At 43.8% G+C, this 26,788-nt stretch overlaps 1 protein-coding gene across 1 annotated transcript; it reads right to left on the bottom strand.

Annotated features, from left to right (window-relative positions):
- Positions 1-626: 626 nt before the first annotated feature.
- Positions 627-25,041, bottom strand: LOC136111542 (phospholipase A2-like). Its single transcript, XM_065855810.2, has 6 exons — positions 16,200-25,041; positions 15,740-15,817; positions 13,546-14,100; positions 10,222-10,387; positions 4,827-4,933; positions 627-858 (listed from the first exon to the last, which is right to left on the bottom strand). The coding sequence occupies exons 3-6, from the start codon at positions 13,586-13,588 to the stop codon at positions 695-697; spliced, it is 480 nt and encodes a 159-aa protein (XP_065711882.1). The 5' UTR covers positions 13,589-14,100; positions 15,740-15,817; positions 16,200-25,041; the 3' UTR covers positions 627-694.
- Positions 25,042-26,788: the final 1,747 nt, after the last annotated feature.

Genomic DNA, 26,788 nt, shown 5'->3' with positions numbered 1-26,788 from the left:
GCTGGCCTTGCAATGGCAATAGCCCACTGTAACTCTGCTTACTTTTGAATGTGCCTCAGAAGTGTCCCCAGTGCTGTGAGGCAGGAACATAAAGGATAAGACAGCTGGCTACATAAGCTAAGAAAAACACACCAACACCCCACAAGAAAGGATGGAGCCCTCCCCTGGGCCAGACTCTGCTTTTTCTTTTTGCAGAAGGCAGAACTCCTCCAAGCACAAATAAGGAATAAGGAGGCATCCATCCTCCCTCACTCTTCCTGCAGGTCCAGGAAAATAAAGTGGGTCACTTTGCTTCCAGACTGGCATGCTCTGGGCCTTTGAAGGCCAGTGTATCTTTCCAGAGAGATGGGTATTTTATTTTTTTACAAACCACTTCAGAAGTCCCTACATATTTTACAGATCATGTGCAAATGTGTGGAAGCTGAAGGTCAGGCAATGTGAAAAGACAAAAAAGTCATTTGGTGTTGGGTAATGTGTTCTTACTGCACTTACAGACCGAACGTTTTTTCTACAAAGGCAGTGATCAGAGCAGGATCTTAACCTTATTTCAGCATATGTTTTACAACATATCTCCTCTCCATAAACCCTGGCCTGACAGAAATTCTCTCACACTATTGTTAGTTCTGGTAAAATAAGTAAAATTTTATTCCAGCACCTTCAGATTCGAAGGGTTAGAAGAAAGGTCCAAAAAAGACTATTCTGCTCCCCCATATCTGAAATGGCAGGTGGGATGAGTCTGTCCACATAAAAAGTCTGGCCAGAGGATGAAGTGTGGGTTGTACGGGGCTGCTCCCCAACACCTGGCTGCTTCTTGATCACACAGGCACGCCATTTTTTCACATCGATCTGTCAGGTTATCTGCAAAAGAAAATGTGAGTGGAGGATAAGAGATTCTGTATTGGACAAAGGCAAGAAACAATTTTAAGAGGAACAATTCCCTGATAAAGCAGTTCTTAGGGAACAGAGGCTGTGGGAGAAGGAATGGAAGGAAGAATGGAGGAAGGCCAACATGTCATGTTGTGTGTGGATCTGACCCTACCCTGTCCTGTCTCTGCCAACATATCTGACCTTAACAGTGACCAAGAGCATCAGAAAGTAGCAGCTAAATGCAAATTGACAATATTTATAAAAACTTGCACAGAGCAGAGTGCTCCCCACTTCTAGAGCTGTGTGAACAATGGGGGCTTAGTGCAGTGGCCAAAGATAAAAAAGAAAATTATTTTAGCTTAGCCTGGGCTAAAAACATTCCATTTCCCATCAGTCAGTCAACTTCCCTTTTAACTTCTCGCTCTGCACATCAGACTAATTTTAAAAGAAAAAATGCTGCTTTGAAAAGAAGAGTCTCCCAGAGGGACATTTGGAAACTTGCGGACACAGGAGCACCCACTGGGCTTCCTTCACTTGTGCTCCGTGAGTTGCTCTTACATCTCTCTGATCACAGCAGAGGAGCCAAGGAATGGCGCAGCAGGGCCAGGTACCTGATTTTTATGAGTCATCAGATAACAAAGCTGATCAAAATTCTATGTATGGAACTATTTATAATACAATTATATGACTACATGACTAGGTAAGGACTATAAGGAACATCAAAGCAACTAGCTCAGGTGGCTACATTGCAAATGACTGATTTGGGGTTAGTGAACCTTATCCCATCTTTGGTGGCTATAATGCAGCCCTTGAGCTAATATTATGTCAAAACATAGTGCCTTGTTTATTTGAGGCTGCTATTACAGATTATCTAAATCAAACCACTGCACTAGGCAAAGTTGAAAGTGTGATTCCATGTCAGTGCACATGGGCTTTGCCCCAAAACCAACTGCAAAGAATACAGGAATCTTTGCAGATTTCACTGGACTTTGCTGGATCAGCCCTGTATCTGATGAATGAGAAAAGCCCATATGTATTAAGCTTTTCTGAAGAGAATCACATGTTTACCAGTAAAAAGTGTTTCACAGGTCTCACTGATGAGGACTCAGCACAATGTCCATTTTTTTCTTAGCTACCAGTCCTGCCTGATTTTCTCCCTGCCCTCTGCTCCTTGAGTTCTTCCTATGTCGTGTGAACCACTGTCAGTCTAATGTGAATACAAGAGTCTGGCTTGGCAGACATTTCTGTTAGAGCAGAATTATTTTTTTGACCAGCACTCACAACTTATGGTATTTTCTATATTCCAGATATTTATTGAATGGAATTCACCTACATGTGATGGCATGTCTGAACTGAAAAATGCGGTTTTGCCATTTTTTTTTCATTCCACGAACAAAACTGCCTGGTATTTGCAAAAGGAAGAGAAGTCCGAGGTAAAAATGAGTCTCTGTTTTATTTACCTGAAAATATCTGTGTTTATGGTACAGTGCCAGGCAACAGGTTTTTACTTCCTCTTGCATAAAAAGGAAAGGACACTGCGAGCAGATCCGCTTCTAATGTTTCTGGACATCATTAGCCTGGGCCCGGAAAGCACGCCTGGAAATTTAATTCTTCATCTCTTTTGTCTGAATGAGAGCAGACATTATATCTTCACACCTCAGTAAAACCTGCTGTGGGTAGGAAATTTGCCTTCAGAGTGCATTTCTACTATTTGTCCCCACAGGAGATGTCAGAGGAGGCAAAGTCTGCTGAGGGCTTGTGGAGATCAGTTGGTAGATGCTTCTCAGGCCTTGCCTGGACATCAGTTAAGGAATTAACGGCATTTGATTAACTAATGTTTGTTACTCACGCTGGAGCAACGGCAGCCCTGTGCACTCTCGCAGGACATATACTGTGCACATGTCTCATAGACTCGATAATGTGTCTTACATCAGCAACTAGGACTGTTACTTCATAGCAAAATGAAACAGGATTTCTTTTTGAATATAAAAAATAGCTACCAGAAAATATCAGCCAACTATGGGAATATGGGTAAGTGGGAGGGAGAGCCACTATACGTTAAAGCAACACATTCCTTTGCCAGCACTTCCTGTTTAATAGGTTGTTCTGGCACTTGGAAAAGAGCAACTGCAGATGTGTTGTGCCATATCCTCTATCTGCTGACATATTTTCAGCTGCTGGAGAGGCTGAGGATTACACCAGTAGAACATGGTCTTCTGACAAGGTAGAAAGAGTCTTTCAATGTTCCAGCAAGTAGCTTTGATGCTATGGGGACAGTTTTACTCTCACATGTTTGTTTTCAAACTTTTCAAGCATTCTACCATGGATTTTACCATTAGGGACATTTTTGAGACTTAGAAATAGAAGTGACAAATTCTATGACTCAAGTCATCTGGTGTATGTCAAAACAAACTGGTGTGAGCCACTGATGGGCTGTGACTGTGCAATTCAAGACCTTGACTGGGTACCAGCTGTAGAGCTGAGCACAGCCTACACTCGCTGTGTATGCCTGTGACACTCAGGAGCATTCAATTCTGCAAGCTTCAGAATCTCTGCTGGAGCGCTAGGGCAGAGGTAGATATGCAGGATGATGCCCTAATTAACCTTTCTTGCAGCCATGTATAACAGCATGGCTCTTCTCTAGTAGTACATAATGGTAGAATCATAGAATGATCTGAGCTGTAAGGGACCCACAAGGATCATTGAGTCCAACTCCTGTTCTTGCACAGGACAACCCCCAAATTCACCCCATGTGTCTGAGGGTGTTGTCCAATTGCTTCTTGAACACTGTCAAGCTTGGGGCCGTGACACCTCCCTGGGGAGCCTGTTCCAGTGCTCCACCACCCTCTGGGGGAAGAACCTTCTCCTAATGTCCAACCTAAACCTTCCTTGGCACATCTTCCTGACATTCCCTTGGGTTCTGTCATTGGTCACCAGGGAGATGAGATCAGCGCCTGCCCCAACTCCTCCCCTTGTGAGGAAGCTGTGGCCACCATAAGATCTCCCCGCAGTCTCCTCCTGTCCAGGCTGAACAAACCAAGTGACTTTAGCCGCTCCTCATACAGCTTCCTCTTCAAACCCTTCACCAAATTTGTAGCCCTCTTCTGGACACTCTTCAGCAGCTTTATATCCTTTTTATCCTGTGGCACCCAGAACTGCACACAGTGCTCCAGGTGAGGCCACACCAGCGCAGAGCAGAGCAGGACAATCACCTCCCTCACTCGGCTGGCAATGCTCTGCTTGGTGCACCCCAGGACATGGTTGGCCCTCTTGGCTGCCAGGGACACTGTTGGCTCATGTTCAACTTGTCGTTGACCAGAACCCCCAGATCCCGGTTACCCTTCTTGAAGATTGGGATGTTTTCCAGGTTCCAGTCAACTGGCACCTCTCCATATTTCCAAGAGTGTTGAAAAATCATGGAGCTAGGTCTCACTATGACATCAGCCATGCCTCAGTACCCTCAGATGAATCCCATCAGGCATTTTTACACATGGTAAGTAAAAAAGTGAACAGTTCTGCTGGAGGGAGGGCCAAAACTGCCAGGGGAGGACCACCTCTGCAGAACTCTGCACAGCTGTGGGAAGGTGACTGTGAGGAACAGGCAATATGGGTGGGCAGAGAGCCTCCAGAGAGTCATCTGCATCCTTGCCAAACAGAGATGGTTTGTTGGCTCCATGGCCCCCACTCCCACTCTTCAGACTGGAGAGGACTCATATTACCTGGAAGGAGTGACGCTGGGGCTCCAGCATTCCTTCCAGCTCCAGGTCAGGACTCTAGGCAAGCCTAGTGATCCTGACAAGGGATGGGAAGAGAGCTCAGAGAACAGTCACTCCCTAAAGCAGCTTTAAGAACAGCTCAGCATACACAGACCTACCTCTGAGAGCCACAAAACTCTTCAGTCAGCCTAGCCAGTGGAGGAGGGAGCAAAACAAACCCGACGCGAGCCAGTGTTTCCTTACCACACCGCACAGCGTTCTGCTCACACTCCCACTGGTACCGCTGAACCTTGGGGTTGCAACCTTCCTTCTCTGCTTTGTCGTAGCAGCAGTCGTGCCTGTGGCAGCACCTGCGAGAGAATAAAAGGGAAAGTTTGGGCACCCTCCTGCATCCTGCACATTTTGCTCGGGGGTGTTTGCACATACTCCAGGAGTGCTCCACTCATGCCCCACTCATAGCAGCAATGTTTGCCCCAGCCTGTTGAGGAACCAAGCGTCTTGGCATCTCCATGAAAGCTCACACGGCTCAGGACCTCATTAATGCCTTATTTGCTCCCATGACCATTGTGCTTCTTTCTCCAAGCTTTTGCCCTCAGAAAGGCAGGTGTGGACAATACATGGTAATCCCACAGAAATGGCGGGATTCATATCAGTTAACTTAGATCCCTAAATGTAAACATCTACATTTAAGGCATTTCTCTATAATGCCTTTAGGCACAGTTCACATTATCAGACTGCAGAGAGCTAATACAGGTGAAAAACATTGCATTTGAAAGTGCAATTACTTTTCATTGACCATAGAGGGAGCTGATGATACCCACCCTGCAGACTAGTCAATGAGATAATTTCCACAATTGACTATTTCTGGATTTATAGGAAAACCTGACCACACTTGAAATTTATTCTGGTAGTTTAGTGACTCAAAATATGTCAAGAAAAGATTCAGCACATCCTCTGCATGATAAAAAAGGGTGTTTCAGCAAGAATGCAAGGTCAGAAGCTGGATCCAGAGAGGAGTCATCTCCTGCATTTCCAGAAGCTGTCCCTGAAAGATCACAGGGACGTTATAGAGAAACAACTCTACTAAGTGGGAAGCATTGAGGCAGGCTGATCTTAGGGATAAATGAAGAGCCCACAGCTTTTAGAGAAGTTCTTGAGTCTTAGATGGGAATGTCTTCAAGAGTTTGATGAGCTGATCAAAAGGGAGCATGGCTGTGCTGGCTGCCCATAAATTACTAAATCCAGCTGAAGACCTTGATTGTTAGCTTCAAGGCCTGAGGCCAGTGTACCTGAAAAGCCAACAGAAGTCTGGGATGCATTGTTATATCCTCTCTGAAAAAGTGAAACAATCCTGTAAGAAGGATAAAGGTCTCTTGTGCAGGATGTGGGGCTTCTCTGGTGACCCTTCAGGAGCTGTCAGTACCTTATCTGAGAGCTCAGGAACATCACAATCTTCATCACCTTCTGCTGCAGAAGGATTTTGTCCTTTTAGAAATTGGTTTACAGATATGAGGCTGGTGGGTTGTGTGATAAAACCCTGGAAAAAAAAAAAATTGAAGTGCAAAGAAGATCTACCAGTGACTTAAATTCTAATAAAGTGAGTGGAACTAAATCAAGTGCATCATGTGAAACAGAAAACAGAATCAGACCAGTCAGATCAAATTCAGCCTTCAAGTAGCCCTTGTGGTAACATACAGGCTGAATTTAGTCCGGTGTGCTTTCCCTACTCATTGGGCTCCTGATTAAGCAGTTAAAGTAGCAATTTAATCCTACAGATGAATGCCATTTTTTTCTTGGCTTGCAAAGATGAAACCTGTGTGATGATTACAACCAAACTAGTCACTGCAAGTTAGCAGTAGCAGACTAGTATCACCCTACATGCTGCCTCCACAAAGGGCCTCAGGATGGGAATAAGCCCTATGGGTTATACATAGCTTGAAGCTTTCCCAGGAGGAGTTACAGCAATTGCTATAATTGGGTAGAGTTTATTCAGCCAAACTGCTTTTATTGGGTACAATGGCAGTAACAGGCCGCGAGTCAGATCTCTTGTTGGTCTGGTAATGCCTCACTCCTCAGCTTGTCCTGAAGAGGCTGGAAGAGAAAGGAGAGAAGAAATTGCAGGCTTGTGGATGGTGTGAAAGTCTCAACCTTCTCCAATGTTTGAGTCCTTGTGCAATGTGTCATAAGATATGACAGAGATGGACTATGGCACTGAGCTACAACTGAGGCATGTGTCATCTGGAAGAGCTGCTGTAGCCCAGGGCATCCTGGCTGACGTACCTGAAGCTGCAGAGCCAGCCCATCATTGGTGTCCCATATATGGGACAAGAGGAAATGGCGGAGAGCCACAAATCAGGCTGAGCTGAGGCAGAGTGCCAGCTGTGGAAACAGCAGGGCTTGTGAGGTCTGGGGAGTGAATCAGCAGTCGAGTTAGTAACGCTAGTGTTAGTGACGGAGGAGTGTGGGGAGGAGGAACAATATGAAGGTAGATGGACAAAGGGGGGAGGAGGTAGGAGCCTGTGTGCCAAGGGAATGAAATTGCTCTTCATGGAGAGACAGAGGGAACAAACAGAAAAAGAGGTAGAAGTGAGAACAGATCTTGGGGGAGGCAAAAGATAGTCTGTGAATCAGGCAAGGACAAGTAAATGAGCTCTGGAGAGGTGTGCTAACAATCTGTGAGAACTCACTGCTCCTTAGCTGGCTTGGCAAAATCAGGGATATTGCATAAATTCTGCAGGACCACAGGTTCTGGGGCACAGTTCTGCTTCCCCTTACACCAGTTCCTCCTGATGATATCCATAACCATAGCAGGATGACATGTAGCTTACACCAAGACAAAGCGAGAAGACTTTGGCTCGTATTTTACAAATACCTCTTTCAGACACGCTGAAAGAAGTGCCAGGGCGTGAAGGCTGAGGAAACCTATCGTTGTCCTTTGCCACCTTCACATGGTCCCCTCCTGTCTCCAAATACCCTTTCCTGGGTCAGTGCGTGGTGTCCAGCTTTTTAATAACCCGCTAACATTAAGTTAGATCCATGCAAACAGAGTTGGCCAACGCTATGGCAGAGCACTGGTCAACAGGTATGGAAAACAAATAAAACTCTTGTCTTCTAGTTAGTAAGCAACATGTTCATCACGTCTGGGCTACCAGACAGCCCTAATGGCTACAGACAGCTCGGCTGGCCTGTCAGGATCCTCTGCCCCGACCCCTGCCGTTTAGCAAATGTCATTAAGGTAAGAATTTGTCACATTGTGTTTGTCATGTTAACAGCACAGTCACCGCTGTGTGTCCTTTTGTTTTGCTTTAACTCAGCAACTGAGAGGAAATCTCAGTCTTCCCTATGAGTTTGCCAGGACTTAGGTGAGCCATATATGCCACCCTGCCTTTCACAACATTCGGTATTTTCAGGGAGATACTGAGTGCCTCCAGGTCCTGCTTTAATAAATGGGAGCTGCAGCAATCCAGGGGAACAGAAAGGGGAAGGAGAAACAAATCTATTGACTTTATGCAGAAGAGATGCCACTATGTCTTGAAGTGATAGGACTGTGAGAGCAGAACAAAAAGGATAAGGTAATTACTGAAAATGCCACATCAAAGTCAGTTTGTGGAATAAACCTCACAAAAGGATTACCCACTCGATGGCTTTTTTTCTTCTCCTATGAAAAAGAGGTGCTTACAAGCACTCTAGCCCTGTCTAGACAGATTGACTGAATTAGTCACAAGAAAATTACTCCTTTTGTAAGGGTCTCAGTAACAAACCTAAAAGTGTCAATGTGAGTAATTTCAAACAGTGTTTGTCACTTGCAGCCATTAGTTTTGCCATTCCACTTATTTCTTTTTTAGAATGGCAAATATGGAAAATAATACAGTCACTTTGGCAGGCACGGGGAATTCAGCCAGACTGATTTTTGCAGTAGTTCTCAGAAACAGGTATCAAAAGATTCCTCTAGCAAAAATAAAGTGGAAATTTTTAGGGCTAAATCTAGTGGGGCGTTACCTATTCTCCCTAGCTGAGAACCTAACTTAAAACATATGGGTTTGTTGTGTGTGGGTTTTTTTGTTTGTTTTGTTTTTTTTTCAGCCAACTATTGCAGCTAAAGAACAATTATGAATGCACGTAAAGGATCAAGCTTCTGTTTTACAAACTATCTGGTATTTTGAGGCATTTACAGATTCAAAGTCCCATGTGCTGCCATGAGGATTAAATCTGTGTCTCATGGAAATCATACAGTGACAGAAACACTAGATGACAAACACATGGCCATATTTTACTCTCCCTGTCTGTTTTTCAGAAGTGCTGACCACTTGTATCTCCCAGAGCTGCTTAAACTTGGGAGTCACTCAACCTTTATGGAAAACAGCTTTTAGGCAACTCCACTGAACACTTTGGTAAAAGAAGCACTGCAGATTAGTGAAGTCATGTTTTACTTTAAAGATCTGATTATGAGAACTTGTAAAAGGCTAACAAAAATAATAACCACCTTACAGATGCTGTTGTAGATGGTGATAAGCATGTCAAGAGATAATACTGGAAAATAAATCTCTACACTTCGTAGGTAGTTACTCATAATTTTTAAGTCCCATCTTGACTGTTTCATAGATGGAATGTTTCATAGGTACAAAACAGGAATGTGAACGAGAGGGAATTGGCAGTGAAATGTCTCACTCTGCTAGTTTTAAAGAGGATTTGCTCTTCATGCCCACAGAGGATTTGGTCTTTAACTTTGCATCTTCCTTTTTTCCCCTTTTCCTGTCCTGCCAATTCAGCAAAGCTTGGTTTTGTAGCAATGTGAAATGTCTCCAACAGCTGGGCATTCTGGAAAGCTCAGTTTCCTTCCCAGTGAGCGGCACAGTGCCTTCACCCCGACTAAATTCAGTGTTTGCTTATCAGTAACACCAGGAAAGTAGACTGTAGAGAAAGACAGACTTGTGTGCTCTGTCTTTGAGGTTTAGAATGAGACAAGATTGCAAATAACAGGCTCAGAGCACACAGGAGTCCTCCATGCTCAAGGTTTACATGTATGCTAATTGCAAAGTCCAAGAAAGTAACCTGTGATTGCAACACCTTCTAGATTCATTGCACTTAGCCTTGGGAATAACCAGCACAGGATATTCCCCACTAACAAAAAAAAGGGGATATAACACCCAGCTCTCCCATGGTGGTGTTCTTCCTTAATTCAGTGTGAGCTAACAGGCAATGAAGGCAACAGGTTTGGTTAATCCTTGCAATGATCTGTTTCCCAGAGTTTAAACAATAATATTCCCATCACTGCAGTTTCCAGGAACTGGGTGAAATAACCTTCCAAATACCTTGATCACTCCTCTTTATTCAGGCAGGGCTTGCTCTCTATGAATAAACATGCAGCTCTTTCAGGAAATCATATCCTGGTTTCTCCTTTGCTGTCCACCCCACATAGTAAAAGGTGCCAAGAGCTTTGGTCTCATCCAGAAAGTGGCTAAGCCATCCTTCAAACCCCAAGAGACATATGAGTTGTCACTCACAATTCCTCAGTGCTGCTCATATATACTAAGAAGTTCCCTCTCCACAAGGCAGCAACAAGTCCATGGAGTCACAGTAGTATAAACAGGGAGGAGATCTGCACTGCTTCTGGACACATAGTTGAGGTTCTTCTTACCAGTCTGTTTTATCTCTAGGCCAGCCTCGTCCTCCCAGTCCACAGTAGCACCCGTAGCCAATATATGCCAAGGGAGACCGTCCAGTGCCACACGATATAGCTCCTGCCAATTCGATGATTCCTCGGGTGTGCAGTGAATGGGATTTTCCTAGAGCATCTTTCTGAACTACAAAGACAGAACATGGATTAAACATGCCTGATGCTGATTTTCTTAAAATCCTTAAAGGGGAAATTTTTTTGTTCCTGACTGGTTGGTAGGGTGCAGTCTTGACAGTCTAACTAGCCTTTATTAAACGTTCACCCTACAAACGGGACTCTGCAGGGGCCTTACCTGAGGGCTGGGCTGTCCAGGAGGTGGATGCTCAGGGAGTTCAGTTCATGGAACAATTACTACCTCTGCTTTGCCAGTGTGTGATTGCAGCTATATTGCATCTGGGAGCGGAGTGCACAGTTTTTGCACATCACAGAGCCCATGCTGTTAAGCTTTGCAGGGCCTGCGCCAGAACCATGCAGAGCCAGCTGGGCTTTGCTGTACCCTAGAGCTCCCAAACCTGGGAAAGCTTACTAGCTACACTGTGATCCCAAATGGGACAGGGAACAGCAGAAAACAAGCACACAGTCCTAACCTGGGCTCTACAGAAAAAAAGAGATTTCTATGTTGCCCAAGATGTCTTATATTAACTGAGTTTCATCTCCTATTTATGATATTTTAACCCATTTTCCAGATGGCAAAGAGCTAACAGTACTATGAATTTTCATACAGGGATGGCTACAAGTCCCTGAGTCCATAAGGTATTCTTTGTCAAGGATCAAGTGCCTATATTAGCCAAGATATATGTATATTTGCTTTCTTTTGAGCATTTGAAAGTGTTGGCAACACTTACATCCACTTCCGCTATCACATTCCATTTAAGCTGTAACATTAAGTTGCTGCATTAATTTGGAAAAAAAAAATAAAAGGAGCTTTGTGTCAGCTGAAGTGTGCGAGTAGCCACACAAGCCAGCCTGGACTTTTTTGAGTTACAAGTCTTTCAAACAGTGCTGTGATTTCACATGTTAATTCTCAACTTTTTTAAAAACCACAGACTCTACCTTGCAGTAACTGTTATGGAAACCAAGAGTACCCTGCCCTTAATACACCACGGTGGTGCTCAGCTGTGAACACTGATGCTTATCATGCTAATGATGGCAACAGATAGGAGTATTTACTGCATAGGTTTACTGTGAAGGACCAAGTGTGCTTTGCGCTGTTCTATCATGCACGGCAAATGCTCACCAGTAGCATCAAACCCCTCAGACCGATTACCTAACTCATCTGCTCATCCCACCCATGCAGAGCCACCCCAAAAATAAAAGCCTGCTGAAATGGGGGGACTTTGCGGCACAGTTGGTTGGATGGAGGGGGAGGTGGCACCTGGGAGCTGGGAACCCACCACCGAAGTTGCTTTGTTACCTGCCTGCACCTATTGCAGCACATTTGACCTCTTCAAAATGCTGTGCAAACACAGACAATTAATCCCTTAAACCACCCAAGGACTCAGTACTATTATTAAAACAGTTGCTTTCCTTTTGAATCTTACCTCTAATCCCCTTGCTTGGGTCTCTCCCTGCATCTCCTGGGCTGGCTCGCCCTCCCAGCCTGATCCAAACTCCCACTGAGGACAAGGAGGGTCTCTCCCAGTGAAGGACAAGGCAGGGCTTTGCTCCCTCTCTGCAGCCTGAGCTCTCAGCAGGAACAAGTGCTGCCCTCCACCATTTTTGCCTCTGTGGTCAGTGTGTCAGGCAGTCCCATCATGGGATTTTACACAGCCTCCTTATGTTTCCCAGAGCATTCCTTGGGGATTAAATGCACATTCCTGAAAAAGTAACTGCTCTGCTCACCTAAACACTGCTTGAGTGTTTGGGATTCGTGCTAAAAACACATTAGACAGGTGTTATTTGAGACTAAAGAGATGAGCTATTTCCCTTGTCTAAACAATGGGGGCTCCAGAGTTAGAAGTGGGCTCAGCTCTCAGGCACCCCATGGGAAATTAGAAGCAGTGAGCTGCTCTGGATTTTAGGTTAAAAATCATGCTTTTTCAACCTGTTGCAGTTTGCAGATTCTGAAAATGTTCCAATGGAGACAAAATCTTCTTTGTAGGCATTCAGGCCTCCTCACGAGCAGCTTGCATTTTTTTAGCTGTCTTTTGCTGACCTCTTAAGCCAGATCCACTAGACTTGGTCTGTTGACTGCTGGCTGAAAAAAGCCGAGGCTGGTGTAAGGTAACTGCACCTCACCCAGAAGAAGAAAGGCCATTCTTCTCTTGGGGATATCTCTGAGGATCAAGGAACTGTAATTACAGTGTAGAGCTGCTCATGAAAGTGGAGAGAAAGCCCCAAGGGGAATTGAGCCCAAATGACGGTGCTTAGGGCTGTGTGCTCTGTGAGAGCTTGAAATAACATGGGCACCCAGGCAACCTCTGATGTCCCTGTTTCATTCTTTGAAAGCTGGCTGGGTTTTGAGCCAGTGGTGGGTCATTGCAGCTGAGAGGTCACCTCCAGCCAAGTATGTTTCAATATTCAGGTACACAGCTAATAACTTGACCGAGAACTGAAATTGCTTTTTCTGTGCTGGGCGGACAAGACAACGCAGCTGGGAAAACCTTGAAGCACTTAGACACATCTCTCATTTGGAGCATTAGTTTTACTACTGAGGGGACATCTTAGCAGAGAACATACCTGCAGGGAAGTGAGTGGAGGTGGGTCTGACAACTTACACTTTCTATTTCCTGCTTAAACAGGCAGCCTTTGCTGTAGATTAAGGCAAGGTTTGGGGTTTCATTTTAAAGCTGTACTGCAGATACAACCCCAGACCTGTCAATTTAGTGTCGTGTTGCCCCTGTGTGTAGGGGCTTTATGTTAGCAGACACTTATGACTTCTTTAAACAGGCTTTTAAAAGTGAAGTTAAATTCAGATGAATTAAAAACTGCTTATGCCACAGTCAGTGGTATAAAAAGAGGGTCTTTTTTTTAAGAAACACAGACGCCAGCAACTTTGGAGCAGAAAAGATGCAAAGAACTAACCTAAAAGAAAAAGACCCATGTTTATACAGCCCCAGCTATGTAAACCACCAGGGAAGCAAAGTGAGCAGGCAGCTCAATTACTTACACAGCCCCTTGCTGTAAGGTTGAAAAGTCTCAAGCAACCCTTTCTTTTTTTCTCAGTTGGCCAAACCCCACCGAGGTGCCTGCTGAGAAGCAGGCAAAGCTGGTGGCAAGGGCAGAGGCTGTCCCAGGACAGGGGGGAGGCATGGGGAGAGAGAGGGACCCAGAGGTGGTACTCACCTGCCTGAAGCAGCATCAGCATCAGCAGCAGGCGAGAGCCCATGGGCAGGTCACTCCTGTGCTCCTCTACACTGCCGGAGGTTCAGCCGCCAGGATTGCCGGCAGCACTTTGCTGCGCTGCCAAATAAGCTGAGGTCTGGGTGTGCTTAACAGTCCTCTGAGTTGCTGCTGCTCCAGGGTTTATATAGACATGGCTCTGTGCCCGTCTGAAGTGAAACACCCTCTTCTGCCACCTCCCTGAGCCCCAGCCCGGGTCCAGACTGTCCCCACAGCCGGCTCCTTGCTGCTCGGGGAGAGGGTGAGGGCTGGCTCTGTTTGCCCAGCATCGCCTTTGGGAGGGAGGGGCTGCTGGAAAGGCATTAGGCTGGTGGCCCTCGGGACAGCCTGAGACACCCAGGCACTAAGCTGGGCTCCTTCTTTAAGCTGTTTGCTTACAGACCCTGGTTAACCTCTGAGTAGATGCGGAAAAGTGAAGCCTGAAACCAGGCTTTCTGCGGCTTGGGCTTGCTGCTGTGGCATCCACCTGGCAAGGATTTTCTCTTTTTATAGATCACTCTTTCCAGGGTAATTTAAAAAAAAAAAATATATATATATATTATTTTGAGACTGATTATTTTTCATGTTTAAAAAAGAAGAGACAAAACTATAAAAATCCAACAGAAAGAATACTGTTAGATGCAAGTATCTAATTATAAACAGACCAACAGAGCTAATTCTGTGCTACTCCTGAAGGAAAAATACCTTTTCAGCCTGCTGCTGCACCTGACCAAGACCAATTAATTTCCTGAAAACTCACCAATACGTGAGTTACAGCCACTGCAACAGATCAGCAGCTGGGGACAGTCCCCTGGGGCCAGCCATGCTCTCGTCACACCAGGCAGATGGATTGGTCGGGTGGCCTCTCCATCACACAACCATTGTTTGTCTGGTGCAGGGGGCAAGGCGAGCGGGAGGGATGACTGTGGCTGGTTTGCCTTTGGGGTTGAAACAGCTTCATCCAGCCCTCCACGGCCTTAAAACTTCTGCCTTACTTGGTACAGCAGCCAGATATCTGCCTTGTTGGGGTCTAAGCATCTCCCCCTTCTCTGGCATGGGCACCGAGGGCAGGGTCAGCTGCTCTGCTGGGAGGGAGAGGAGGGGAAGAAGGCTGTTTGCCTCTTCCTCTGCACAGCCTGGGCCCTTCTCAGCAGCACTCCTGGCCTGAGTTTCCCATGGTAAAGCTGTGCTTCCCTTCTTAATGGCATGGTTTTAAATATTTGCGTGCCAAATATTGATACTCGAATCAAAAGTCATTTACGGGGTTGCCTTCTGCTGAGACCAGCCCTACCACAGCAGCTGGCACTCCTTGCTGGGCATGTTTTCAAGATGTGATATGTATCGGGTGCCTTTGATACATGGCAAATGGTACGGCAGGACTGGGTAAATCTCATGACAACTGTGAGCCTGAAATTCCCTGCCCATCCGTGTCCATGTGATTGGCTGTGTGCTGGCAGCAGGGTAGGGGGAATTGAGCCCCTGCTCCTCTGACACATCTGAGGGAGCCAGGAGGAGCTGCACAGTTTACACCCCCTTCCTCAGAAACTCCCTTCAGTATTTAGATATTTACTAAAGTAATAATGCCAAATCCTATATATGTGAGCCCTCATTGGCTAATATTTAACCTTAAGAATATAAGTTTGCGGAAGGAGGATGTTGAAGGGCAAGTGCGCTGTATTTGAGGGCTCTGTGGATGCAGGTCCTCAAAACGGGAAGTGCAAAGAAGTCATCAGGCTTTGAAACACCGTGTAGGGCCTGGCTGAACAAGCCATGCTGCTCAAGAAAGCTCCAGCCCTGATGGGGCCCCATATCTGGTGGGCCCCATTCTTAAGTGAGGACCAAGGGTAAGGTGTGAGGAACCTCTGCAGATGCTTTATGGGATTCATGGGGTCCCTGAGCCCAGGGAACTGCCTTCAGGTGCCAAAAGTGTCTACTCTATAACTTGGATTTATCAGAGTCATTTGGGTTTAGGAACCTACATTTAATCTTGTTCTTCCAAAGCCTTCCCGAATTACAAATCTGATCAAAAAAGGCATTATAAATTTCCAGACCACAAGTTAATTCTATTCTTCCCTTCCTCACATCTCCCTAACCCCCAAAATAGATGAGTTTTTTTTTCCCCCATTCAGCAATAAGTACAAAATAAAGAAATACATACTCCTTTGATACCCAAATTTATCTGCAGTGTTTGAAGAAGACTTCTGCGGGATATCAGGGAGGGATGTCCAAATTCAACCTTAAAATGAAAAGCAAAATTAATGTATTATTTACTTATGATTGTTTCAAACTGCTGTCTGGTCAAGTTTGCTATTTAACTGTGCAGTTGCTGATTACTGTTGCCTAAATCAGCACCTTTTTTAAATTACATTAAGTGCTAATTGTGGTCTTACTACATTATGGCAAGTGCACTGGGATAATGAGGGCATTTTTATTGCTGTTTAGGGAAACAAAATTAATTTCCCGATCCCACTCTCCCATGTACATTTTGCACATTACCTGCTTGAGCTTCATTTCTCACTGGTAGCAGGACACAGCACACAAGGGTGTTAGACATTGTCTCAGCACAATCAGCTATACAGACTACCAGCTGTCTGAAACTACACGCGAAAGAAACTTACTTTGAGCCTTATGTCCTTGCATGCGGCAATCAATCTGTACTGTTGGAGGGCTATTTCTTCAGATGAACCAGCTCTATTGTAAACAGAGTTCCCTTGTTTTGCACCGCCAAAGCAGCTGGCCCTCAGGAATGATACAACTTCATGTTCTGTGCCTTCTTGTTGTTGAAAGACACTACTAGGTAAAAGTCTTTGGTTGAAAGAGAGAAGAATTTATAAGGACTTCACAATTTTTAACAATGTTTACCCAATGAAGTTAAAGATGTCAGATATTCTTGCAGAAGCTGGGCTATCCTTTATCCCATAGAGGCTGTACTTCCTCAAATGAAATATTCAGCCATCTCTGTGGCTGTCACCCCTACCCAGAAGAAGAGGTCTCTGCTCAGCACCAGTGGGTTCAATGATGCTTTTGCTGCCCAGGTCAAAGGGTTTTCTGAAGAGGAGCAGGGGAAACTTTCTTGCATGGGCATTAGACGTTCCCTAAAGGAACTGCCCCCCCGACTGCTTTATAGGAAGATGACTAAAGAGACTCATGGATACAGAATGACAGTTTGGGTACTGGGAGTTAAGAGAGAAAATGGGTTCTAAACGGAAACAAATTCTACACTATTCTACTAATTCTATTTTTTTTCCCTCTGTCCAGAGGGAAAAAAAATCTGACTGCCACATGATTTGTGGTGACATAACCAGTTAGAGAAGTAATAGAGTTAACATAGCAACATAAGTAAACAGTCTTATTTGATATCGTCTTGCACGGAAGGTCTGTCTGTGCTTTAGTGATGATACAGCCTAGTTGAACTTTCATGAGAAAAGACAACATTATTATTATTTCCAGTTTATAACTCAGCCTCGAAAGAAAGTTTTAAAAGTGGCTCCTGGTTTGAGGGTGTCCAGTAGGCATCTCCTTGAACTTCACTGCTGCACATCTTGATGGTGGCATTTCTGGATAGTGAAGCTGGATGGCTCTAGCGTGCGGCACCTTCTCAAAGTCAGTGCCTGCTTTTGTCTGTAGTGAGTCATACACATAAAGCCTAGGTGATGAAGAAGTAAGGTCACCTCTCTTGGGTTTTTGCTGTCATAATTTTCTCCCAGCACAGTCTCAGAAGATGCTGTGTCCTGAGTTGACTGTGGGGCACCTTCCCCTCTAAAGTTTTTTCTACATAAAATGTTCCCCTGCTACACACTTGCTTGTTGTCCTGCCATGAAAGATTTGACCTCATGGTCTACACATATAATGGTGCTGGAAGGAAGGCAGGCAGAGATGACATGAATCCTATGCCTGGGATAAAGGAAATGATGGATAGTTGAAGCAGGGGGTAGATCTGAGGTGCTAATGGAGCAGCAGCTTTTGCCTTATTAGCACTGCTGGAGGTGAGATGAACATTGTGCTAGGGAAGAGTTACACCACCGCAGGGGACTCCTTTCCCTCCTCCTGGCTGCCTCCAGCTCTTGTAAGGGTCTGTTACCACTCAGACTCTGTTCATAACACACAAAACCCAGAGTTATATCCCTTCAAATATCCCTTCCCAAGTCATGGGCAGAGGAGACACAAACCACAGAAGGGAGATGGGGTACATGTGTTCCCTGGTTGTCTTCCTGCTCTCTCATTAGGTGGAGACAGGCTGCGAGGGAATGCAGTCACTGCAGTGGGGGACAGGCCCAGCTGCCTTGTTCTCTCATCACTAGAACTGTCAAGGCTTTTCTGACTTTAACAGTCTTCTTATCCTAAGTGTTAGTGACACTATATTTTCTGCCAAAGCCTTCAGAAATATCCATTTCCTAGTTTGGTCTGCCCCTTCTGCTGCAGCGCCAGCAGTCGTCCTGCACCTGTGGGACAGGCCTGCACGGTAACAGAGAGGCTCTCATGCCCTCCAGAAACCATCAGGATTTGGTGGACATCACATAACCTGTTGCATCTGTCAGGGCAGTGGGGCCATGACTCCAGAAGGTTTTTATGTCACAGGTACCCAGGACATCAGAAACACAGCATGGCCTGGCATGAGGAACCTGCTGCCATCATCACCTGGAGACATTGCCATGGGTACAAGCCAGGGAGAAGGGCATCTCTTTGGAGCCACGCTAGGCACTGCCTGTAGTGGCTCCAAAGAGATGGCTGAAAAGAGGAATCCCGTATCAACTGAGCACTTTTAGACAGCTGGCTCTAGTTTTAGAGCCTTGGTGACATGTCCCACTTAAAACAGTGGAAATATAACCAGCATTAAAGTACACCTACAACAGGAACAGGCCGAATAGAGGTATCTTGTTTAAATACTGTTAGCACCTCAGGCTGCTTAGTTTATGAGATTCACCAAGAGGCTGGGCTGCTTCATCTAATAGGAGGCCCAGGGAACACACAAACATGGACATGAACATACACTCTGAAATTCAACACAAGTTCCTGAAATTCCTCTGAGTTCCCTGAAAAGGAATGACTAAAATAAATGTCTGTGTCCATTTAACAGATATCCCTCTCGGAGACAAAGCTGGAAGATCCATGATACCAGTTCATACCAATGACACCAAGATTCATGATACTCATACAGACTCTGAATCCCACTGAAGTACTTGTATTGACATGTCAGCGTTTTGAAGTCTGTTGTTTAAATTCATAGGCAGTCCTCAACAGAGCAAAATTACATTTGTCTTTTCCGGTTGTAAAGATATGTAAACAGAGGTGTGTTCACAGCTCCTGCCATGAGACAGAGAAAAGGATGACCTGGGTGGGGAAGGCGTAATACAGATTAGGAGCACATAAAATTCTTATTCCACCTTTGCAAGTACCTTTCAACCCTGATTACTCTACCATCCTCTCTCAGCTTTGCCAGTATATTCCAGTGTTGCCTATCTATGTAGTCTGCTGTGCACTGAGCCATCTCCTCCAAATGCTGTCTACTTTGGCTTCTTATTTCCTTCTTGTTCAGTCTTCATTCCCCCCCCCTTTTTTTTTCCCCACTTGCTAAAAGTTTTGCTGCTTCTGCACTTGCCATCTCACATCTCTCTCCTTTTACCTTTTGTCTTAACCTGCCATTTTCACCTACAACATCATTAATAACTTGGACTCACACTGGTACTGTCTTAAGCCTCAGGTACCAACAGAGACAGAAAAGTGCTTTTTTATTTAAGGCCTCCATTTATAACAGCTGTCAGTCCTGCCTAGGTTATGAAGCATTTGAGAGCTCTCAATCTTCCACTGTTTTAAGAGGATGGGCAATTAGAGACTTCTTGAGAAAAGAGGATATATGTTACACTACCTTCTCTCCATCATCCAGATTGCTTTATTGGGATGCACCTAGTATACAGCCTAGTGTCTTTTATGTTTGATACCTGAGTATATAAAGAGAAAGCCAATAACGGGGTAACATTTCCTACACAATATGAGAAATCAAGCATTCCCTTGAAAGTGCCACTAGGATGATTCACAATCTGCTCTCCTGTAGCCCTGTTGAAGGCTGGCCATGAGCTCAAGGTTACTGCTGTTGATTTATTATGAGGGGCACTGAAGAACAAGGATTTAGCTGCTCTGTTTTCTTGACATCGACCAGCACTGTATATGGCAGGTTTTCAAGTGTTCCTGGAATCCTTCTGCTCTTAGTTAGGCCAGGGTTTTGTTAACACAGAGAGACACACACGACGAAGCTTATATTGATTAAAGTACCCAACTGGGAAATTCTTCTTTACTATTTCCCCAATCACAATTAGAATTATCAAGCCCAAGTTCAAGTACTGTACTCCACTTACACAGTTAATATAATTTCACAGGCCCTTCAAAACCTCTCTCTCTATATACATGTACACACCTCAGCACCAATATTTGTATTTCCCACTGTGACCTTGTTTTTGTTTCATGACTCATCACCTCTTCACTGTTGTGGAAATTGTTGTCTTCTGGGTTTCATACTTGGTATATAAATAGGTTTGGAAAAAAAAACGAAAAGGAAAAAACATCATGACGGTTAAAAAAGCTCCACCTGTGAGAAGGAAAAGAGTAGATGGCTCTGCAATTTATTCCGCTGGGGAAGCAATGCTCACGATGGTCATTGTGGTCACCTAGTTGGTTGGTGCTTCTTACCTGTCTGACCACTCCCCAGCTGAGGGCACATGCTGCGTGTACTACATCTCATCTTCAGGCTTTGTGCTTGTGGTGGGTAACTGATCACTTCTGCAGTCTCAGTGCCAGTCCTTTTCTCCCTTACATGACAAGGATTTATCTGATCAAAGCCTGCACCTTTGTGCCTGGGGACAGGTGAGGTGCGAGCTGGATGCTGCTGTGGTCTGAATGCTGAATAGCCCAGTGCTTCATGCAACCAACAGCCCTCAAGCCACAGCAAGGAGCTGCAACGTGGGAAGCTCCCAGACTTGCGGAGATCTCCTTCATTGCCAGTCAAACTGCCTCTTTTACATCGAGCAAACAATCCCGATGAAGAACTTCGGTTATGATGTCATGTATTCTTTTGATCACAAGTATAGGAAAATTTCAACATTTACCTAGCTCTCCTGCCTGTTTCTCTATACCATTCCTAGTACTTACAGTAAAATTAAGACCACACTAAAGGACATAGATAGCGTAATTATAATTTTAAATGCTAATTTATCATTAGAATGTTGTTGATGGTGGTGATGTGGTGGAAAGAGATAACAGGCTGTGCCTGCTGAGATGCCTTATCACTTCAGGGGTGCCAGCCACCGCTTGGGAGTTCAGGAGTTCACCCAGTTCCCAGCACACCAAGAAACTGCCACAATAAAAATACTTGTATACTTAGCAGAAAAAGATCTGCAATGATAAAGAAGCGTGTAAATTCATATAGGGTGTCTTGCCCTCTAGTCTGGGCAGCAAAAAGTAGGTCAGCTCTGTATAGCCCTGGCTAAAATTGCTAAATTCAGCTTCAGCGTGTTTTCCCACAGTTAAGCCACTCATCCTTCACACTTCGCTCCATTGTATGTTTGGAAGTTGTGTATTTTCATTGTCTCTTTTTGCATTTTGGCGCCATACCTAAATACCACTGGACATCAAGTGCCTTACAGCTATCAGTCATATTTGCACATTAAGCAGTGTCTGTCTCTGCCTGAAAACATTATTCTCATTCCAAACAGCTCTGATACGTCTTGCAACCAGTTCCTGAACTCTCTGACATAAGATTTATGAGATTAATTCTCTTAATAAGTGGTGCTATATTGGACACTCAATCCATAGTGATATTTTGGGACACATGAGAAAAAGATGAGGCTTCTCTTTCCTCCAGTCAGAAGAACAAGTGTGAACATTCGTAAAGCTTGTGCCACTTCTTTGCCTACTCACAGTTTCTTCCTGGCTCCTGCCTGGAAATAGCCCACAGGTGGGTTGACTGATATTTACTCCTACTTCTATTGGAGTGAGGACAGAGATTTGTTTGGTTGTCAACTTTTCCTGTTGGGCAGGCAGCATATTACAATACGACAAGAGCTGCAAACACAGGCTTTTTGTGGTGACTTTTCCAGACCTGTGTCATAGAGCCCAGTGATGAGCAGGCCTGCCATGTATGATGCTGCACTTATTCCTCAGTTTTGCTTCGTTTGCTCCTTCTAGGAGACACAAGAATCATTCAGCCAGTTGTCCTCACAGTCATACAGATTTCCACAATAGATGACATTCTAATATCACAGCTACTGTGCTGTGAGGATTCATATATTCCCTGTATCAGGTCCCTAGGAGCATTCTCAACCTCTCCATCCTGTTAATAGTGTTCTTAACATGGTAAGGGACCACTCTATCCAAATTGCTGATAGTAATATTTTTTGGCACCGAACTGTAAGACTAATGTGGCTTTTTCCTAAATCAGATCATATTTCTTTTGTTGCATGCAAACAATTGACTCTTCAGGGCATTTTGTTTAAATCGGTTGGGCCTAGGCAAAGGTTCACCTTGGCTGAGTTTCCTAGGGCTATCAGAGTTGGTCATGTGACTTTACGTACTTCAGGACAAGCATTCTGTCTATTTGCTTAATTTCTTCCATTTCTTTGGAAATTCAGATTTATTTATTTTTTTCAGTGAGTACTCCATAAAGTTCTGCTGAAGTGAATGACACAAGCAGTCTACTTCTTGGAGTAACTTATTCAGATGTTACTTGTTTTCTTTCCAAAAAACTGGTTTTTTTTTGAAGCTTCATTACAAAAAAGTCAAAATCACATGCATGCTCTTCCAGTTGCACTTGTTTGTAGATCTGCTGAGGGTGGCATTTCTCACTGGTTTAGTAAGTTTAACTGTAAATAAATCAAAATGTATTTCTCCATAATCTCTGTGTTTTCTGTTATTTTAGCCTTTATATTTTTCCTTTGTATCGCAGTTTGACTTTCCCTGGTGGAGTGATAGTTAGGCCACTGTCTAGTTTAAATTTGGGTTGACAAGTTTGCTACCCTCTCTTGCACAGCGCTGAGCACATCTTCACACATGCAACTACTGCCAAATGGCATGTTTGGTCCTTTGTTTCCTCTTTGTACAGGGAGCATTTTTTTTTTCTGAGACTGCTACTGAATTAATTTTCGCTTGTCTGCACTATGTTAATGCCAGATATGATCAAAATCTTGTTTTCTGAGTCAATGCTTACTTTCTATAAAAAAAGGTTTTTCTTTCATTTTCTTCTCTGTGTACCTTTTCTGGCTACAATTACTGTACTTGGCTAGTAAAAGAACATTTCTGAATTTGTATTTCTTCATTCCTACATGTGGAATTGTGGAGATTGCATCAAGTCTGAGGTTTTGCTCACTGCTGTAGTTCTGTACATGTGCATTTATTTTTCCTTGTATACTCAAGGCTCCCTTGTGGTGTTTGCTGATCTCTGTACCATCATGCAGAGCTATAACTGGAAGCCTGATTTCAACAGGCTAACAAAAGTATGCATTGTGAAAAAGTAAGGATTAGAAATGTTCAATTGGTTGACACTTTCCCTTCACTAATATTTGCATAAGTTTTCATAGAGTAAAGCCTCAGACAAGGTAATTTGTCAGCCTCAATGCACTCTTGACAGTGTACAAAGCAATGTAATCCTAGATATTAAACGTGCAGTGATCCCTGGGGAGACATTTCTCCTGCTTAGAACCAAACACTAGGTCTTTCTTTGCATCAAAACCAACCAAAAACTCAAAACAAAACAAACCCCATAAGCTGAAAAACCACAACACAGTTTCAAAACAAATTTCCTATACCACTGACTCTAGGTAAGCAACAAGTTTCTTCTTTCTCTTCTGCAAGCCTCAGGGAAAGATTTTTAAACAAAATTAACATCTGCAACTAAAACCTTTAATTTATATTTAAAGCCCTTAAATGTGTGATCTGGTCATACCAGAGTCAAACTCACAGCATTTCCTTGTAACTTTTGAATATGAAAGCTACTGCATCAGCTTCATATACGTCAGCTTCAGGTACTCAGAAAGAACATAAAATGCCCACCACCATAGCATTAAGATGTTAGCAACTCGCTTCAAATTTCATTATTTCTAGTTGGACCTGGCTCTTCTGTTTGGGCTTAACTGCTCACAGCTTTAATGCACTCACCTCTTCATTATCCATTCTCTTCTTGTTTGTTAAGTTTTGTCACTATGAGAAGAGTTGTGCCATGTTCAATAACATGAATGAGAGAGAGTTCAAAGATCTCATCTGAGATAAGCCATTCGTATGTGGAAAGAACCTTAGATAAAAAAGAACAAAGCGAACAAAGAAGAACGCAAGACTGGAGTGATGATAGGACACAATGAACTGAGATAGAGCAGAATCTATTGATAGGAAGTGAATATGATGAGAAATTATTTCCTATTTGAAAGGTAATTAATTCTGCCTCAGAAATCAGTAACAATGAAGAAATCTTGCTTAACTAACCTCATTTTCAGAGGCAAATTTCAAAGATGTTTTTGGGGAACCAGCTGACAAGTGCTTCTGTGTGAACAACTCAAGGAAAATATTACCTCAGAACAGATATTAATGTATCACTACCATGAAGCTACTTTCTCTCCTGCAAGGCCAGAAGGAATATCAGCTTTATTATTTGCAGTTCAGACTTATTTTCCAAACCTTGCTTTTGTCAAGTTCTCTGTCATCTCTTATTTCTGATGCTTTCCCTTGATCACTTTCATTTCAGTCTGACTCAGTAGAACAAACATCAAAAAGAAGTCTCATTGCATATCAAACATTTGCTCTTATTCTCCTACTTATGACATTTTTTTAATGTCACTCCATATGAACTAATTCATCAATGCCTAAAACAGAGCAATTCTGTGTTACAAACAATAGGTATGTGTGGTTTCATTTCACCCCTACAGGAAATGCCATAAATGGGGCAGGAGTTTAATGTGAGATATATTGTGAAAAGTGAATCAGTAGGTGAGATTCTTCATTACACTAAGTGACTGGCTTCCTTAAAATGCTGCATCAAGGTTCGAAACTGTTAGATATCTATGTGACTGTGAATTTTACAGATCAAATCTGCATGGCATCACTCAAGCATCTGCAGGATTTCAATGCCAGTCTTCTGTTTGTTCTAAAACCAGGAGAAGCAAGTCCCAATGCATTTCATTCAGCCCTAGAAAAATCACCTAAAGAAGTCACGATACATAACACCTCTCATTCACTGTATAACAGTGACATCAATGATTTTAAAAAAGGGTAAGACGATCATGAACTGTAATCTAGACAAAGGATTATTGTGTCTAGTAAGCACTCAGATGGTGATGTTTCCTTTGGTGGAAGCACTAAGAGAGTCCCTGTCCTCTATAAGGCCTCTTTACAGGAAACTTGTAAGAAACAGTATTTCAGTAACTCTCGCTTGAACTGGCCAATAGATTCTGAAGAGGGATGGAAGGGAGGAAGGGAGGAAGGGAGGAAGGGAGGAAGGGAGGAAGGGAGGAAGGGAGGAAGGGAGGAAGGGAGGAAGGGAGGAAGGGAGGAAGGGAGGACAATAATCATAAATACATAGACATCACAGTTTCCTCAGGCTTGTCTCACTGAGAATCTAGATTAAATAAGCGCCAAGGTAAACACACCTCAAACAAATACAATAAACGGGTTTTAGGAAAGTCTACATGAATGACCTTTTGGAACACATCTTGAGCCAGTGCTTCAGGTAAAACAAGTAGATGGATCATCAGTGAATTTCACAACAGTCATGCGAGTGTCCATGCTCAATTGCCTCTTCCAGTATTTGTATTTCATAAATTCTATGACAGAATTAGCCAAGTAAGTTCCTCAGAAATTGTATCTCTTGATAACACTCAGCAGATCAGCCCTTGGGTAGAAGGAATGCTTCCTGAAGATGGTTTGAACAACAAATATAACAGCATAGGGCCAGAAGGATCAGGCATGCCTAGACCAAGATTTTTTTTTCTGTCCACCACTTTAACTATAAACTAAGCTGGTTAACTCTTGTCCTGTTGGCAGGGGATGTAGACAACTACTAGCCATTGTCTGCATCAGTTCCTTTTGTAAAAAGCATTACTTGCCCCACCAAAAGAGTCCCTCCTATCCATAATAGCTCCACTGCTCCCTATCTTGTAGGTTATAGTGTCTAAACCTTCTAGAGGTGCTCCTCACTCCTCCCAGGATACCCACAACTGCCTACAACTTCAAGACACATAATCAGCTAAGGCTGAACACAGTCAAATGAAGAACAACTATTTCCTGCATCTTTTATGCACCTCCCAAGTTACTACATCTCAGAATAGAAAACCTCCAGAAAACATCACCTTTGCCTGAAATTAATCTTCCTGAATCATCATGGTTGGTGACCGTTGGTTGGTAATTCTCAGGATTTTGGCTTGGGTTAGGGAACTTGAAATTAGTGACATCTTTGTTGAAAATCTTATTTTTTCAGTGAGAAGACAAAGGTGATCCACATAATTTTTAAAAACTCTAGCAGTTAATCTAAAAGTTAATGACAATAATGGAAAAACCTGTGCTGAATATGTGATACAGTATCTGAAAAAATAGGAGAAAAAAATTCCCCCAAATTGTCATTACCTGTAGATCAGAATCTTTGCACTGTGCATGATGGCACCATGGGGGTTTTCTTTACTGCTCCATCAGCTGATCCATGTTTCCTTGCCTGCTTGTGGAACATGAACAATGCTCAAATATCAAGAAACTGTCAGTTCGCTACTGGCATCTCCTGGTGTGAAGATGTCCCAGGGTAGGGAGCATAACAGAAGCAGACAGCTGGCAGGAAAAAGAGCTCCTTTAGCCCAGACTGTGCTACATAAATCTTTTACTGCAAGGTAAGGTCTGATTTCTCATTCTGTAAACACTGGACACAGATAATTTAAAGCATAAACTGAGTGCCTGGCAGAGCAGAGCCAACAGCATCCAGGCCACGTTAGGAAGAGTGCCAGTGCTTTAAAGGGATTCTGGGGCACAGCTACATGCCCTAACAAATGCTCCTCTGCCCGGCTTTTCCAATTAGCTGGCTTCAGGCTTCCAGACACACCCAACTGGGTGCATAACAGGATTGCGGACAGACTTAAGGTCCTCTGAGTACAGCCCAATGTGCCTCTAAAGTGTGTAGCTTTTTTATTAATTGTGGTAAAAGAAGCTATGAAAGAGAGAGAATGGAGAGGGGAGAATCAGTGCAGGA

Source organism: Patagioenas fasciata, chromosome 1 (assembly GCF_037038585.1).
Source record: "Patagioenas fasciata isolate bPatFas1 chromosome 1, bPatFas1.hap1, whole genome shotgun sequence".
Classification (NCBI taxonomy): domain Eukaryota; kingdom Metazoa; phylum Chordata; class Aves; order Columbiformes; family Columbidae; genus Patagioenas; species Patagioenas fasciata.
Note: the sequence above shows the minus strand (reverse complement) of the source record. Positions and strands in the feature narration are given on the sequence as shown.